At 41.0% G+C, this 18,371-nt stretch overlaps 1 protein-coding gene across 2 annotated transcripts in view; it reads right to left on the minus strand.

The window, feature by feature from the left end:
• GIGYF2 (GRB10 interacting GYF protein 2) overlaps positions 1-18,371 on the minus strand; it is a 114,484-nt gene that overhangs the window by 17,742 nt on the left and 78,371 nt on the right. For both annotated transcript variants that reach the window (XM_070753041.1, XM_070753040.1), the window contains 8 exons: positions 10,758-10,937; positions 7,860-8,077; positions 7,610-7,772; positions 7,329-7,526; positions 6,808-6,992; positions 4,218-4,377; positions 2,964-3,130; positions 263-354 (listed from right to left, as the gene is read on the minus strand). In XM_070753041.1, the coding sequence (XP_070609142.1) occupies positions 263-354; positions 2,964-3,130; positions 4,218-4,377; positions 6,808-6,992; positions 7,329-7,526; positions 7,610-7,772; positions 7,860-8,077; positions 10,758-10,937 (1,363 nt within the window). The remainder of the gene's footprint in view (positions 1-262; positions 355-2,963; positions 3,131-4,217; positions 4,378-6,807; positions 6,993-7,328; positions 7,527-7,609; positions 7,773-7,859; positions 8,078-10,757; positions 10,938-18,371) is intronic.

An 18,371-nucleotide genomic window follows, 5' to 3' on the forward strand; every position in this document is an offset into this window, starting at 1 on the left:
TTTTTAATTATTACAAAAGCTCAAGATGACTCTCCTCCATCTTATATATTTTTAAAAAATGTATTATGTATAACATATTGCATTGTATTCTTCGGTGTAAATAAAATTTTAAAAAATGAGGTCTATGTTATATGAATTGCGATCCCCAATTTTTTTAATAAAATAGGAGCAAAATGTGTACTTTCAAAGATTAACAATAAATGAGCTTACCAAAAATTACAAATTGGTCTGAATGAATAGATAATTAACAGATATGACTTACTGTAACAAAAATTGCTGGTACTGGAGATGCTGCATTTGATACATGGCTGTAAATTCCTGTTGTCTAGTCAGACGTTCTGGGTCCAACTCACCCTGAGGGTGTAAACAAATCCATTACAAAACTTGGAGAAAACTGTTTGATCATAAGGTAGTCCTCATTTAATGACCAATCTTTCAGTGACCATTCAAACTTGCAACAACTCTGAATGGATAGTATATTTGACTGGTCCCTAAAACTATGGCCTTTGCAGCATCTGGTCTGCAGAGGCACTTAAATTCTCTTCCTCCACTTATCTCTCTCCATCTCAGCCCTTTTCTCTCTGCACAGTGGCAATTTGTGGTGGCAGCAGACCCTGAAATAGAGGCCTGGGGTCTTCAACGATCTCAGTTGGCCTCCACTGATCTACTTCAGAACCACTGCCACCAAAGAGTGCTGCCTTCAACTCCGCACCATGGCCAGCCAGCCCAGTGCCACAATGTAAAGACCCAACTGCCTCCGCCACTCTGCTATGCACAACTGACTTTCCTACTGCTGATGAGGTGTACCTATCCTGGGCCTATGCAAAGCAGTTGCCATCATGTTAGGCTTTCGCCCCCCAAGGCCATTTACACCATTATTACAATGTTTCAGAAAGACTTTAGAAAGTTTCTCAGGTTTCAGAAGCATTATGAGAAAACTGCTTCCACAGTTCCCGCAAAGCTTCAAAAAGCTTCTGAAACATCACAAGAATGCTGCAAGAAAAGGCCTGGCACAGTCAGCAGCTGCCTTGTATAGGGCCAGATCAGGCACACCTCATCAGTAGGAGGCATATGGCCAAGGTCAGCAGAGTGGCAGGACCTGCGAAGCACAGGGCAGTGGGGGCTGGCTGCAATGTTTTGCTGAAGAGGTTGCCATGGCATGGAGATTGAGATGGCACTCCTCAGCAGTGGCAGGGGAGCTGGTTCCCACTGGGTGGGCTGCTAAGACTGCTGATGGGTGTGGGCTTCTATTTGAGCCCCAGCATCACTATTGCCAAGAAAGACCACTGTTTGTGGCAGCTGAAAGGGCAGAGTTTGGGGGTGGGGGGGTGAGAGAAATAGTCAGATGAGAAGAGTTCAAGAGGAGGCGGTCCTTTGCCTTGCAGGCACTAAGGTAGCAATAGAAATTCTGATCCCAATTACTGTTGTAACCTGAGAACTAGCTGTATTAAACATGAAATATTTAATAGAGCTAGAGAAGGAAGGCTAACTTTAGTTCATTTTCTGTGTATACATGTAAAATGATAAAGACATTCACAAATTAACAAGAGTTTTAGACATGGCAACTAAAATTCTTCAAGTAGAGTTAATAATAATAATAATAATTAATAATAATTTATTGGATTTGTATGCCGCCCCTCTCCGTAGACTCCGTAGAGTTGAATTGTGCACAGTGTATATATTAAGCAATTTAAATAAATATGCAAATATTTGCTATATCTGATTTAGATTAATGCAATGCTCTTTAATTGAACTTAATCTTGAACAGCATTCTCTAAAATCTGGTGGCCAAGTTGTTCACTCATTCACACTTTAGTGGAAATACGCTTTCTCTTATCAACAGCTGCTAATTTGTTTTTGGGTGCAAGCCACGTTTCTCAAATATTTGCTCATTTTAAAATAACTGTTTCATAGGGACTTTTTGAACATTTAAAGTAGGATTACACTGGTAGGAATAGGAGAAAGACATTTCTTTCAGTTGTAGCACAACTGTTGAAATTTTCCATTAATAGCATGGATCTACTTTACTTTCAAAAAAATTGTTAAAAGCAATTTGGTTCTAGGTTATTGTTTTATTAAACATTTTTAAAAAAATATAGTTGCATGTGAAAAAACAAAGATTGAGGTATAGGTTTACTCAGCAACAGTTTTTGAACCCATAGTCAATTCAGAAATACTTCTATAAAAATAGGAATATAAAATAAATATAAAATGAGTTCATTCAATGAAAAGTAGAAAAAAATGTAAATTATACCATGGTATTGCCAAGAAAACTACACTGGTATAATCACATAGTCACTAGGAATGATCAGGTAAAGTGCCATATCTGAACCCAGATAGGCTGTGTTTCCTACAACTATCCATATATCCCCTTCCTGAAAATTTTGACGAGGGCCATCATAATAAAGCTAGGAACACTGTACAAAGCTCAATGCCCTAAGTGTTCAATTTCCAGCACAGGCATTTGAATCACATAAGATATAATACAAATGTAATCATTGTGTGTATCTCATGAGTTCCCATATGGATAAAATCATATATTGCCTTGTGTTTTTCAGGTAATGTGTAAATCTATAAGAACATATACTGAAATGGTGCCCTCTCTATGGTATGGAATCAATCTCTAGTATGTGTGCATGTTAAAAGGGATCATTCTAGTTTGAGAGCCCAAATATGAATGATACATATCATTCATTGATATCCAAGGCAAACTAATTCCTGAAGCAATTTTACTTAAAAGCTTATTGAATAACAGCTTGGAAAATCAGTGAAAAGGAAAGCTGACTCTGCCTTAAATAGTAAGTACCATGCACATAACTCTCTTGCTCCACACGAGGCTTTTCTCACTTCTCTCTTAAAAATAAACAAGGAAAATTGAGGCAGTCTCCCTAAAGTTCACTATAGAGCAATTCCTACAATTGTCTTGTCTTGTCTAATTATTTTAATTCAGTTTATGAATTTACCATATGCAGAGGTGATGCTGGCCCTGGAGTAAAAGGGACCCTGCCCCATATTTTCATGATGTCTCCAAGGGGCTGAAAGCTGTCATCACACGCTCTTTTCACCAATAATGACATTGTGAAATATCCAGCTTGGAACCACTCTGTCATCTCCTGATTACTGAATGGACCTGCAAAATTCCCCACCAACATATATACAAAGTTGAAATCCACTGAAATAAGTGAGAAAATATACAATCAATGTTGTACGAACAATCACAGATGCATGCACATTTATTAAGGATCATTTTACCTATTCATTTACTGGGTGCCCTTAAGTCAGTTTTGACTCATGATGACTTTCTGGGTTACTAGTAACCCTTGACTTACAAATAGTTACTTAGTGACCATTCAAAGTCCTGACATACAGTATCTACCGGGAAAAGATGGGGGGGAGGGGAGAAGATACTTATAACCTGGATTCAAAGTTTTCATGGTCACATATTCACATATTTCAGACGTTTACATAATTACATTTTTTTAATGACAGTTTTGCCAAAACTGGCATTTATTTCCTGTTTTCAGCAAAACTGTAATCTTAATGAACTATTAGTTCACATAACTGTAGTGTTTGCTCAACAAGCACGGTGACTTTCTTAATAGACACCACAGAAAAGGTCATAAAATTAGATTGGCCATGTGAGTGATCCGCTTTATGACTATAGCAAGTTAAGATTGCGATGGTCAGGCTTCATTATGGTTGTAACACAAGGACTACCTGTATGCAGTTTTCTTGGCAAGGTTTTTTCTCAGAATTGGTTTGCTATTGCCGGCTTCCTAGAGCTGAGAAAGAACGAATGGCCTAACACAGCTTTAGAATACAGTATATGTATTTTTATCTTGACTTTTCTTCAAGGAGCTACTTACTTCATTTTTATGTTCACAATATTGTGAACCAGATTATCAAAATGCATGACTAATCCAATGTCATCTCCTAAACAGTATTGGCTGGAGTTTCAAACCAGATTCTCACCAGACCTGTTCTGATATTCTAATCACTACAACTACACTGGCTTTCAGAAATTGATAGACATGCCACATTTAATAGTAATAGTTGATCATCTTCCCAATGGAAAGTCTGTCCGTCCGTCCATCCGTCCTGTATGTGATTTCCCTCTTGTTTCTAACTAAACAAAATGAAATAAAATCTCCAAACCAAACCAAACTAAACCAAACCAAACCAAACCAAACCAAACAACCCCAACCCAACCCACTTACCCTGAATTTCTCCTTGAGGATCTTTATAGAACCATTTTTGCATGGACTCATGGTGTAGTGGTATTGAAGTACCCTTTCCTCTCTGCTGTTGAAGTTTGGCTGCTAATCTTTCATCATCCAAGGCACTATCTTGCAAATACGCTACCATTTTTTCGGCTTGCTATAATGAAAGAGAATTTGCTATGAGGAACATAGCTGGTAAGCAATCACTGAAACATAGTGAAAATACCTTTGTAATTAATAAGGTTGGAGATAGAAAAGAAAAAAAGCTATTTAAAATCCTTAAGACTTGTTTTATATTGTGCATAATTATACAGTATGTCATAGAAGTGAGTACACCTTCTCACATTTTATAAATATTTAAGTATATCTTTTCATGTGACAACACTGAAAAAATGACACTTGGCTACCATTGTATACAATTGTATATAACAGCGTAAATGTGCTATCTCCTCAAAATAACCCAACACACAGCCATTAATGTCTGCATGTAGACAACAAAATGTACAAAGAGTACACCTCTAAGTGATAAAGTCCAAATGGGGCCAAGAGTTTAGACATTATAACCCATCTCTGCCGTCAGGCATGGGGGAATTGAAACACCTCCCCCGGGCATGTTCAATTTATGCATGGTATGTTTGTGTGTGTGTCTGTTAGTATATGGGGTTCTTTTAAATCTTGTATAACTTTTAAAGTTATTTGGATTATTTATGATTTGTTTTATCTTGTTGTGAGCCGCCCCGAGTCTTCGGAGAGGGGCGGCATACAAATCTAATTAATTAATTAATTAATTAATTAATTAATTAATTAATGGCTGTGTGTTGCGTTCCTTAATCTCACTTAAGGTAAGTGAAGAAAAGCCTACTGAACCCTCATCTACCCAATATCAGACACTGGATTAAGGAAAGTTGGATCACAACTACTACAAATGCAAACTTCTATGAAAGAAGATGAAAGGATTGATAGCTGTTATTTTGACATCAGTTTAGGGTAAATTAGAGAAATAAGAGACTAGAAGAAATATTGTTGGGTAGACACAGACCAAGTCTTTCATGATTTATACAACTGCAGATTTATTTTAAAGAAATACCTTCCACTGGAATATAAAGGAGAAATGCTGAAAGGTATCACTTTGAAAGTTCAAATGTAAGAGAAATACCAAAGTGTATAAACCTGATAGTGAAGAGACCATGTTTAATATGATCTCCAAACAAACTGTTTAACTACATAAGAAATTTTTGTGGAAGACTTACAGGAAAAAAGAGATGATATATTTATCTGAGGCATAAGGGGTGCTGAGGCTAGACTGAATGGCAAAATGCAAATAAATAAAGATAAAGTAGAAAAAGGTATAATACATCACTATAGGATTATGAAACAAGCAAATTATAGATCAATAAATGAAAACAAGCAAGACACTTCCAGGAAGTAATTAAAATACAGATGAAGAATCATTGTAGATCTGAAGTCCCTTTCCTTTTGGTCAGAGTGGTGAGATCATTCCATTTTATGTAGCACAAGTATATATACTTTTTAAAGGCTATTAAAATGGCATAATCACAACTGCTATAAATGTAAAAATCACATTGAGCATGGGGGGCGGACATTCTCCCCAACTTTCTGAGTTAGCAAAACCTCCCTTTTTCGAGCTCTGCTATCTTCTCATATCGCCTAAATCAGTGATGGCGAACCTATGGCATGGATGCCACAGGTGGCACACTGAGCCATATCTGCTGGCACATGAGCTGTTGCCCTAGCTCAGCTCCAACCTGCATGTCTGTGCCCGCCAGCTCATTTTTGGCTCATACAGAGGCTCTGGGAGGTGTTTTTGGCTGGTGGCGGAGGTTGTTTTTACTGTACTCCAGCTCCAGGGAAGCCATTGGAGCCTGGGGAGGGTGAAACATGAGCCTACTGGGCCCACCAGAAGTTGGGAAACAGACCATTTCCGGCCTCCAGAGAGCCTCTGGAGGGTGGGAGAAGCTGTTTTTGCCCTCCCCAGGCATTGAATTATGGGTGTGGGCACTCGCGCATGCCCGATAGTGCATGCCCATTTTGGCACCTGGGGAAAAAAAGATTCGCCGTCACTGGCCTAAATTAATTAAAGTTGGATGATGGTTTAATACTTTATTTATTCTTGAATATTTTAGTTCTATATCAAGACTTCATTGTTAATATTTCATTTTTGCTTTGCCTCTTTGAAATCTCTACTTATTTTTATATGCTAAGTGCTGGCATTTAATTATTTTTCTATCAGAAGTCCTGGGTTGGATACAGGAGCCAGAGGGAAGTGGGAAACAAGGCAGTCTTCCCAACTTTCCCTTGTGCTGCACCACCTACAGGTTTCTGGGAAGAGTAACTGAAAGGTACACTTGCACTGGAACAGCCACAACCCAAATTTCATTGCCAAGGGATTATTCTGTAAATTAGCTCATTTGAGTTACTATGGTTTAATAATTGTTGCCCTTACACCTTTCATTTTCACCCAACTGAACATTACAAACAGACCTGCAAATTTTAGGGGGGGTTGATAGATGTATCTAAGGGAAGTACAAATTAACTTTAAAAATTAATAATTTATACATATTTTTACCTGTTCTAAATGTTTTAGCCCCTCTTCATCATCAGGGTCAGTAAGAGCATTTCCCATACCAGGAGCAGCCATAACTGATGCTTGAACACACCTTAAGGCTGAATTAGAATTAGAATCTGAAGGGGGAATAGTGGAAACTGCTTCTAAAGGAATTTGTGGCAAAGACTGGACAGTAGAAGGAGAGTCTGGAAGGAGGAAAACAACAGATACAAAATTATTTTGGGTAGTATTACATAATTCATAAATATAGTTAGCGTCTCAAAATTTATAATTTTTTGCAGCACATGTCATCTATTAAATATATTAAAATTCACATTAGCTTTTCAAAAGTCTATCCAAGACTTTTGAACTACTCAAGAAATATATTTGAGTAAACAGTTACAATGAAGCAGTTAATGCTGTTGGTAATCACTCAAAAAAGTGCTTACACCATCTTTTCATTCTTTCAGAACCACTTTTCAGATGGTTCCAATTTCAATGGCATTTAAATTTCTCATATCTTCCACATTTATTTAGATTACCTTCTTTATTGGGCACTTTGGATAGTGGAATATTCTCCATTTGGCTTTCTTCAAATTCTGATTTTTCTGTTGCTACTGGAACAGAGTCTTCCTTCCTTTCAACGAGGCTTATTGATAATGGCTCCTGTGACTGTGATTTTGGTGAGGTACCTGACCTGGTGGATGGTGAAGATTCTTTCCCTGTTTCTTCTGTTTCTTCTGAAATGGAAAAATTAAAACCTATGTAACTAATTTGACAGTTTGAAACAACAGATGAAGCATAAACCTGATAAATCCCTTACCTGGTATTATTCGGTCTGTCTTAACTCCTTCTCTCAAAAGGGCCTTATCTAATTCTTTGGCTTCGTCATTACGACTTTCTTCTGAATCTGACTGGTCTTCCATTTCCTCTATAGCATGAAAATCCATTTCCTGTTCCTCGGGAATTGGTTCCTTTTGCACTTTCTAAGGATGATATGTACATCAAAATTTATTCTACCAGCTACACATAATTATTCATGTCACATATCAAATCAATACAAAGCTCCTTACCTTTAAGGACAGGAATGCACCAGATGAGTCAAAAGTTCCCATTTCCTCCTCAGCATCTTCTAAGCACCATTCAGGAAGGTTATCCCTATCATCCTCCATACTGCCACTGCCACATCGTACTCTTCGGTAACCCCTTTCATCATCTCGATCTCGAAAATCAAATTCAAATCTTCGCCGTCGTTCCATCTGCTCTCTCCAGCCTGCAGAACGAGGGCCGTCTAAGGGGGTGGGAAAGTAACTTTACAAAAGAGTTCCATAGGGCAAGAACTTATTTGGAAGGAGAAAGGGATAGAGGAAAAAAGGACAGGGAAGAGAGAGGACAAAGTGACAGAACTTCAGAACGCCACTACAGTCTATGGTCCATGTTGACAGAGGCAGTTTATCAATGATCACTGTACCATTCCAAAAAATGCTACCCTAAAATACTACTGTTTAAAGTCAGCCATGGTTGCTGCTGGGATTAAAGGCCTTCAATCCATCTATTTCATTCTTGTTACACTAACAATAATGTCTTCATCTGTAACAGAAACATAGTTTACTATCTCTAATGAAATAATACAATCCCTTTTTAAACTACTCATTAATTTTCAAGCTTTAAGTGTCAATTTATCAAGCCCCATCACATAGCTTGGTAGCAAAGCATCGGTATCAGCTAATTCCTGATAAGAGAAATAAATAACATTCATCTGGAGGATTGTGGTGATACTTACTGTTCTATAATTATCTACTTTATGATTACTGTATATTCTATTGTGAAAAGGAAGGACTCTTAAGTAAAATACAGTGACTTTTGATTTGTGGAAGCTGCCTTGACTACTTAAATGGAATTGATTAATAATCCTGAGATGTAAAAAAACCTATGATTATTGAAATTTCTGAGGAGCAACATTGGACTTGAATATATTGTTTTTGGACTATTTAGTAAGAGCTAAAAAAAAAAAGATTCTAAATAAAACAAGATTCTCCATCAGGGGAAATGAATGAGTTTTCAAAAGAAATGTTGATGGGAAAACAGAAAATATCCTATAACTGATAATGAATGAAGATCAAAGAGTTCAAGAAAAATGAGACAGCAGAAAGAATGGAAGAAAACATAGAAAATAAAGAAAAACAAAGCAGAAAACAAAACAAGAATATGAGAAGGAGAAGACGATAAATATAATAATGGCTGATGAAATATACCAAGGGAAAAGTACTATAAGAGATTTAAAAATGGAACTGAATAACCTGGAAGATACCATATTTTTCAGACTATATATATATGAAGGGATTGGATACTGTAGCTTAGAGGTTAATTCTCTGCCTAACAAGGCAAAGGCTGCACGTTCAAGTTCCAGTGAGGGTATGGCTAGCTGATGAGGCCAGAACAAGGCCGAAATAGATGTCTCCTTGTCTCCCTTAATTTTCAAATTCAGCAAAAACATGTGACATTCATACATATATATATAATTACTATTTATAGAGTTGAAGAGTGCAGTACTGCAGATTACTTTAGCTAACAGCTAGCTGCAGTTCAGCAGTTCAAATCTCACTGGTTCAAGGTTGACTCAGCCTTCCACCCTTCCAAAGTGGATAAAATGAGGACCCAGATTTTTGGGGGCAATATACTGACTCTGTAAACAGCTTAAAGAGGGCTATAAAAACTATGAAGAGGTATATGTGATATTGCTATGGCTGTAAGATGCACTGGACTATAAGACACACTTAGATTTAGAAGAGGAAAATAAGGGAGGGGAAGGTTTTGGTTTCCGCATATCCCATTTTCACCTGCTCTGGCCCCTAGAAACACTTTGCAAACCAAAAACAGGCCTGAACCCTCCATATGTTCTGTTTTTGTAAAAAAAAAATGTGCCTGGTTTTGGCCTCCCAAACCCTCCACATGTCCTGTTTTTGAAAAAAAAAATTATGCCTGTTTTTGGTCTATTGAACCCTCCACATGTCCCATTTTTGCCAAAAATGGGCCCACTTTTGGCCTGCAGAGTACTTCTGGAGGCCAGGCACAGCAAAAACAAGATGCACAGAGAGTTCGAGAGGCCAAAACCAGCCAATTTTTTGCCTACAGAATGCTTCAGGGGTCCGGGGAGGGCAAAAATGGGAGGATTCATTTTTTTATGGACTTTATTATTCACTACCTTGTGTTACTTAATTTATCAGATGGTTAGCCAAACAAATATGACAAATAAGTTAACAACATTAATATTTCATAAGGAAATATATCCAGTTCAAGACCCATTATCAGCAAAGTATGCTAAAATGTTTTATAACTAAAAGAAAATGTCTTTATTATTCTCTATAATGGAGTATTTTCTATGACAAACATGTATCTGATTTTTTCGATTAGATAATTCCCCCCCCCCCCCCCCCCCCCCCCAATTTTTAACCCCGGAATCGATCTTTGATATTTAGGTTTCACTGCTTAATAAATGAGATTCATTGTTTGTCTTTGTGTTAAATTATATGATGCTAAATGAATTGCTCAAGTCCTAAGCCAAACCTTTCATCTGATCATCATGAGGTGCTGATTCAGCTCTTTAAAGTTCTGTTTAAGCTAAGGAAGACTGCTGGCTTTATTGTATATTTACTGTTCATATTTGACGTCAGGAGGAACACAATGAATTATTCTCTTATCACGAGTATTTCTCTCCATGCCAAACCAAAAGCTAACTGAAAATACTCATATCTCAGGATCTAAGGTAAAATAAATGAGTTTGAGAACACCTGGAAGAAAATGAATTTTAAAGCTAAGAAAGCTATCAATGCCTAGTTATTTGTGTCATTTGCAAAACATGATTTAATCCTCTACTAGATTACCAACGGTCATATTTTTTTAATTCTCTTTTTCTCTTGGATCATTTCTAAATTACGTACTAACTTATTTATTAGCCTGAACTGCCTCACCTGGACTATGAGGTCGCCACCTCTCACCGTCTCTTCGCGAACCAGCAAGTCGCCAACCTCCATCATCATCTTCACCATTTTGTTCTTCTCTGAATATGCGCCAATTTTCACTTTCAGAGCGTATAAATTCATGTTTCCTTCCTACTGTTGCAGTTCCAGCTTCTTCAAAATTTGGTCTCACTTTTAAAAAAAACACACATATTTTGTGATAAGTATATATATATCATGAAAGAAATTTGACATATAAACCAGAAGTGTACAATCATCATAACACCTTTGGCGTTGGCCTTACCTGATATACCTGATAGGAGTGGAGGATATAGCAGGCAGGGTTAAATCTGTCTGCTCTCTGATTGGACTGAGACTGTGAAAAACTGTTAAGTGATTCATTGTTGCTATATTATTATTTATTTAATTTATTAGATTTCTATGCTGCCCTTCTCGAGGCGACTTGAAATGAAGAAGCAAAGTGACAGACTCCGTTGTGCCATAAAAAGGTAGAAGTTCCTCTATAAAAGTGTCCCGAAGTCAACAGTCTACACCGACTAATTGGCAGGGCCGGCTGCTATATCCACCATTCCTAGAAGAGGCATATCAGGTAAGACCAATGCCCCTTCTAGGAATGGTAGATATAGCAGCCAGGCATGGGACACACCAAAGCTGGCTGTCCAACAGGACGGTGACAAAGGTTGATAGACTGCTGCAAAGGCCCTAGTCCTTACAAGACCTGATGCAATACTCTCCTGCCAAAGCAAAGACATCGATTTTATATCGACTGCACAAATGGAGAAGATGAAGACTAAGTAGCCGTGCAGCAAACCTCCTCAAGAGATGCCTGGGTAGCCCAAGCTACCAAAGTGGCAGTGCTCTTGGTTGAGTGGGCAGTGATACAAGACAGCGCTTGGTACAGATGTAATTCATATGCCTTCGCTATGGTAGAACAAATTCATCTGCCGACCATGGATCGCGTCACCTTATGACCTATAGAAGCTGGCCGAAATGAGAGAAACAATAGTTCCAACAAGCAAAACCCAGCGGTCTGTTTGATGTAGATATGTAGTACTCGTCTCACATCCAGTGTATGCCATCATTTCTCTTTATGATGAACAGGTTGTGAAGAAAAGCTTGGGAGAACAATCTCCTGAGTCCAATGGAACTAAGTATTCACCTTCGGCAGAAATATCTGATCTAACTGAAGGACCACTTTATCAGCATGGAATACAGACAAGTCAAACTAGTTGACGTGATAGTTGACGTGCACCTTGGCCGTAATGTTGTTGGCCATTACCAACACATGATGACCAGTTACTAACGGGCTGAAAAAGTGGAGCACCAGATATATCGCCCTTAACTCCAGCCAGTTTATGCTGCACTTGCAGTCGTTCCCAGTCCACTAACCTTGGACCATATTCAAAGCAATGCTGCCAACTTGGATACTCTCCCAGCTGACATAATGGCCACCAAAAACACCCCCTTATATGTAAGGTGCTGCAAACTGACCTCCCTCAGCAGTTCATAGAGCGAATCCATCAGGGACTGCAACACCTTAGGAAGGTTCCAGGTTGGGTAGCGGTAAATGATCGGAAGAGCAATGTTAGTGGGACCCCACAAAAACCATATATACGGGTGATGTGAAAACAAACCTTGGCAGCTACCAGACAAAACTGATGCCAAGACTGCTACCTGTCTATTTGTTCAGGCTAAACCCCCTATCTAGGCCGTCCTGGAGAAACTGGAGAACATTAATAGACAGCCTTAGAAAGTACAATGACCAATTTTGCACACCACCCGCAGAATGTACACCAGATAGAACCGTAGAATTGGGTAATGGAAGATCATCGGGAAACCTGCAATGACCCTGGCTGGAATCTTGTCTTTCCTTAGGGTGACCCACTCAAGCGCCAGACAGTCAGTTTGAACTACTGTGGGTCTGGGTGAATCAATGACTCCTGGCTGAGCAAATCCGGCCTCTGAGATAATCTCCAAGGTGGAGACACAGAGAAAGTCATCAGATCTGCAAGCCATGGTCTGCGAGGCCAGTAAGGTGCTATGAGTATGACCTCCGCCTTTTCTTGTGTCTTCCGAATCATATGTGGTGTCTTCCGAATCACATGTGGTATGATCCAAAGTGGTGGGAATGCAAAGAGAAGGTCCTCAGGCCATGGGATCTGGAGAGCATTGGTTCCCACTGTCCCTGGAGTGGCAAACCAGGTGATATAACTGCTGAGTTGTGCGTTGCTCAGTGGCAAATAATAACGCCGGAAGTAGTCGCCATTCTGCCTGGTCTACGAGGCCGGCTGAGCCAAGTGGCAGTGCCCAAGATGTGGTCCACCCACAGGGAGAGAAGATGTTGTTCCCCCCAAAAGGTGAGTTGACCTGATAGTTGACGTGCACCTTGGCCGTAATGTTGTTAGCCATTACCAACACATGATGATCAGTTACTAACGGGCTGAAAAGGTGGAACACCAGATATATTGCCCTTAACTCCAGCCAGTTTATGCTGCACTTGCAGTCGTTCCCAGTCCACTAACCTTGGACCATATTCAAAGCAACATGACCATCCCAGCCTGTCAAACTTGCATCTGTTGTCAGGACCAATCAATCTGGTTCCCAAAACAAACTGCCGTTGGAAAGAGCCCGAGATCTCCACCAATTGAGACTTTCAATGACTTGTGTTTCAAGATGCAGCCTGGCTGTAGAAGTGCCTCTGTTGGACTTCTGAAAAGGCAATAGAAACCACTGAAGGTCTCGTGAATAAACCCAGGCCCAGGGAATGATGAGGACACCATCTTGCCTAGCAACTTGGCCAAGGCAGATATTTGTGCCAGTCTCTTTGAATGGTAGCCCCTAATGGTTGAATACAATCCTGTTGATCAGAAGAGAGATATACCTTACCCTGTATTATGGTTCCTAGATGTAGTCTCAGGACCTGGATAGTTATTTGTAAGTCAATCTGAGCCCACAGAAGAGGAAGATAACTGAATATATCACCCAGGTAGGGGTCAATGACAACCAAAACAGCATTGCCCTATATTGGTAATGAGTTCTGGTGAACTGGAATCTCAGAAATTTCCGATGATGAGGTGCAGTAGGAACATGCAAATATGCCTCAGTAAAATCAATGGAAGATAAGAAATCGCCATCCCTAACATCCTGTAAAATAGTGGAAAGTGAGTGCATCTTGAACCGTTTGTAGATGACATAACGGTTCAGTCTTTTGAGATCTAAAACTGCTCTCCATCTACCCGAGGCTTTTGGGACTACAAACAAGATCTAATAGTATCCCTGTCTACGTTGATCCTCAGGGGTGTCCTCAATGGCCTGGATATCCAGCATTGTCACCATGAGGATCTTTTTGGACGGTGCTCTAGAAACAGGACAGCAGGTACAAGACTGCGAGAGAATGGAGCAATATTCCAGTCAGACACCCGATCAAATCGTCTCTCAAACCAAGCACCAAACAAGTGGTCTCCCCCAAAACCAGCCATTGCCAACCACCACTTATGCCGGACATCTGCCTGCCAATTCTTCAAGCACAAAAGTCTGCAAGCTGTGAAAGAAGCACCAATAGATTTGGATGCAAAACAAGCTTCATTCAAGGTTGTGTATACCATCAGCTGCAATGCAGCTATCAACTTGTTGATATCTGGGCAAAGACGAACATCCACTGGTGGAGTCCTCTCCTGTAACTGACGAAACCATATCAGGGATGTCCGAGAGAAGAAAGATGCCATTGTCGACTCATGGATCGCCCATGCTGCTGACTGGTATGTCCGTTGAAAGGATTACTCTGACCTGCAATCATCCGGTCGAAGAGATTCAGCCAGATCCTCAGGTAAATTCAACCAGTGTAAAGCTGCAACTGGCCCATCCACCAATGGCACTTGTAGAACCTTGGCTGGTTTGGAGCCACATTATAGAGTTATGATTTGAGACCCGTGCCAGAAGAATCCCACTGCCTGGAAATAATCTTCAGTGACAGAATCATTTGGTGTGAAGCTGTTTGTTCCAGTAAGAGTGGATCTGTCAAGTCCTGCACCGATGACTGATCCAGTTCTGTGTTGAGTGGCGCTAATTCCACAGCAATCTTTGCCTTATGTAACAGGGGACGGAAAAGATGTAGTGGAATTCTTATTCTTATGTCAGTACAACACAGCAAACAAGATCACTATGCTGGATTCCGTATTTCATCACCAGTCGGGCGCTTCCCAAGCACCTAGGACTGCGTGATGTAGTGGCGAATTATGTTTGCTGATCCCAATAAAGCGGCCTTTTGCAATTGACAGATGGAGATTTTGTCAATTCCAATGGTTTTCAAATGTCCGCTGAGATCCTTTGGTACTGCGCCCAGCGTGCCAAGTACCACTGGGACCACTTTCACGGGCTTATGCCAGTCGCTGCAGCTCGATTTTTAGATCTTCGTATTTCACTAATTTCTCTAGCTGCTTCTCCTCAATTCTGCTGTCTCCTGGGATTGCGATGTCAATGGTCCATACTTTCATTATTATTATTATTATTATTATTATTATTATTATTATTATTATATAATAATAATATATTATTATATATAATAATAATAAATTATTATTATTATTATTATTATTATTATTATTATTATTATTATTAATTAGATTTGTATGCCGGCCTTCTTCAAAGACTTGGGGCGGCTCACAAAATAGGCCAATGCATCAAGTTGGATGCCATTGTCCTCAGAAAGTTCTAAATCAAATCCAGCTTCTTCAGCTGAAGTCTGGGATTGAGCATTATCTCTATAGGACTAGTCAGACTCCTGGATCAATAAGGGATCATAATCCTCTTCTGGAGCATACTCCTGACGTTTTCTGTGCTGAAAAGGACTCTTGGGTTGCAAGCAGTCCTGTTGTCAAGCCTACTGAAGGCCCTCTGCAATTCCCTGTCAAATTGCCTCTGCCACAATGACTTCATCTCGTTGGGTAGGGCCGATCTGGGTTCCTGTTGGGGATTTAGGTTGACTGCCGTGGGAGTGAAGGTAGCCTCAGGCACTGTTACCCATTGGCCGGGAATTGACGGAGCAATGTTCATCAGAGGAAGAAAATTCCCTCTAAGTCTCCAAAGTTGACAATCGGAGTCGGGGACGATGGAACCCAGCATGGCGCTATCTATGCTCGATGTTGCCCCTTCCAAAATTGCCGCCATAGTATGTGCCTCTTATGAAGTAGTTGCTGTGGGGGGGTCTCTCAACACCGCTTTGTCGCATAACTTATCTAGCGCCTTGTGGCAATGGTTTTCGGCTGCCTTCCCTGCCCTTGAGCCTTTAGTGGCAGTCATCTCCCTTTTGGACTGCTAAAATGTGGATATTGGAGAAGCCCTAGAAGCCATAATAATGGCTATGATTGTGGGCTGGGCAAAGATGGGTCAGGCAATGTCATGTGCAATAATCGGTCAATAATCCAATTAGTGACCGTTTCTAGGCATGAATTAAATGTTATTCAAATAGTATTGGCCAGTAGCAGCACACATGAAAGCGGGTGTTCTGCCTGTTGGGCCGTGCCTTGATGTAGTGTGCCCCTTGAATGCCATGCCCTTGTAGGGCATGGCAAGCTGCTCATCTGGAGGCGCCCACACTGCACCTATGTGGTCAACAGCTAAGTATGGCCAGTTAATTTCTAATCACTTCAAATGGCACTAGCACCCCATATTTATGATAAGAGAGGGCCTCCCAGTCCCCGCAAGGTAAGCAGCTATGTAGAAGGCTGTCGAGCTATTATTATTATTATTATTTATTGGATTTGTATGCCGCCCCCTCCGCAGACTCTGGGGGGCTAACAACAATGATAAAAACAACATTTATTTATTTATTCAATTTTTATGCCGCCCTTCTCCTTAGACTCAGGGTGGCTTACAACATGTTAGCAATAGCACTTTTTAAAAACAGAGCTAGGCTATTGCCCCCACAATCCGGGTCCTCATTTTACCCACCTCGGAAGGATGGAAGGCTGAGTCAACCTTGAGCCGGTGTTGAGATTTGAACCGCTGACCTTCAGATCTAGAGTCAGCTTCAGTGGCCTGCAGTACAGCACTCTACCTGCTGTGCCACCCCGGCTCATCGCATGTAACATGTAACAATCCAATTAATAAAACAACTAAAAACCCTTATTATAAAAACCAAACATACACACAAACATACCATGCATAACTTGTAATGGCCTGGGGGAAGGAATATCTTAACTCCCCCATGCCTGGCGATAAAGGTGGGTCTTGAGTAATTCGCGAAAGACAAGGAGGATGGGGGCCGTTCTAATCTCTGGGGGGAGTTGATTCCAGAGGGCCGGGGCCGCCACAAAGAAGGCTCTTCCCCTGGGGCCCGCCAAATGACATTGTTTGGTCAACGGGACCTGGAGAAGGCCAACTCCGTGGGACCTTATCGGCCGCTGGGATTCGTGCGGTAGAAGGCAGTTCCGGGTGTATTCTGGCCCAATGCCATGTAGGGCTTTAAAGGTCATTACCAACACTTTGAATTGTGACCGGAAACCGATTGGCAGCCAGTGCAGGCCACGGAGTTTTGCAGAAACGTGGGTGAATCTAGGAAGCCCCACGATGGCTTTTGCGGCCGCATTCTGCACGATCTGAAGTTTCCGAACACTTTTCAAAGGTAGCCCCATGTAGAGAGTGTTGCAGTAATTGAACCTCAAGGTGATGAGGGCATGAGTGACTGTGAGCAATGACTCCCTGTCCAAATAGGGCCACAACTGGTGCACCAGGCGAACCTGGGCAAACACCCTCCTCGCCACAGCCGAAAGATGATGTTCCAATGTCAGCTGTGGATCGAGGAGGGCACCCAAGTTGCGGACCCTCTCTGAGGGTGTCAATAGTTCCCCCCCCCCCCCCGGGTAATGGACAGACAGATGGAATTGTCCTTGGGAGGCAAAACCCACAACCACTCCGTCTTATCAGGGTTGGGTTTGAGTCTGTTGACACACATCTAGACCCCAACAGCCTCCAGGCATTATTGTTGTTGTTGTTGTTGTTGTTGTTGTTATCCAGTAAGGTTGCGAAATAGTCCAGGAATGGAACGTACCAAAGTCTGATATCCCTAAGGGCTAGTAGCCGTCGGAACTAGAGCTCCCAAGGCTAAGACTCTCCTTCCAAAGGAAGTCTCCACTGAGGTGAACATGTCCAATTTGTAATGTTTAATGAAAGGGGAGGGGTGGTCCAAGTGGCCAACTTGGAAACATCTTCCAGAGAGGCCTGCGTGGCCCATGCAGTGGTGATAGCTGCACTCCTAGAGGAGTAGGCGGTGATGCATCTGGGAGCCAGGAAAGACTCTGCCTAATGGTTGGATCTCCAATGGAATTAACTGCCAGGGGAAAGCAAACATCACTGAGTGAAATGGTGCTTTGCTTAGTGCCTGTGTGACAAACTCTGAATTTGGAGCCTTTGAGAGGACCCTAGGCACACCAAGCCATGGTAGAATAGTACCAGTAGAGTTGCCAATAGCTAAAGGTCAATGGGGATATACAGTGGAAGAAAGCCTCCTTCGGACTAGTTTAATGCCTCCAAAATGGCCACTGAAAGTAAGGCTACGGCCGGAGACATGCTTGTCTGATGGGAAGGTGCCTGATGTCCACCAATGAT

Source organism: Erythrolamprus reginae, chromosome 5 (genome assembly GCF_031021105.1).
Source record: "Erythrolamprus reginae isolate rEryReg1 chromosome 5, rEryReg1.hap1, whole genome shotgun sequence".
NCBI lineage: Eukaryota > Metazoa > Chordata > Lepidosauria > Squamata > Dipsadidae > Erythrolamprus > Erythrolamprus reginae.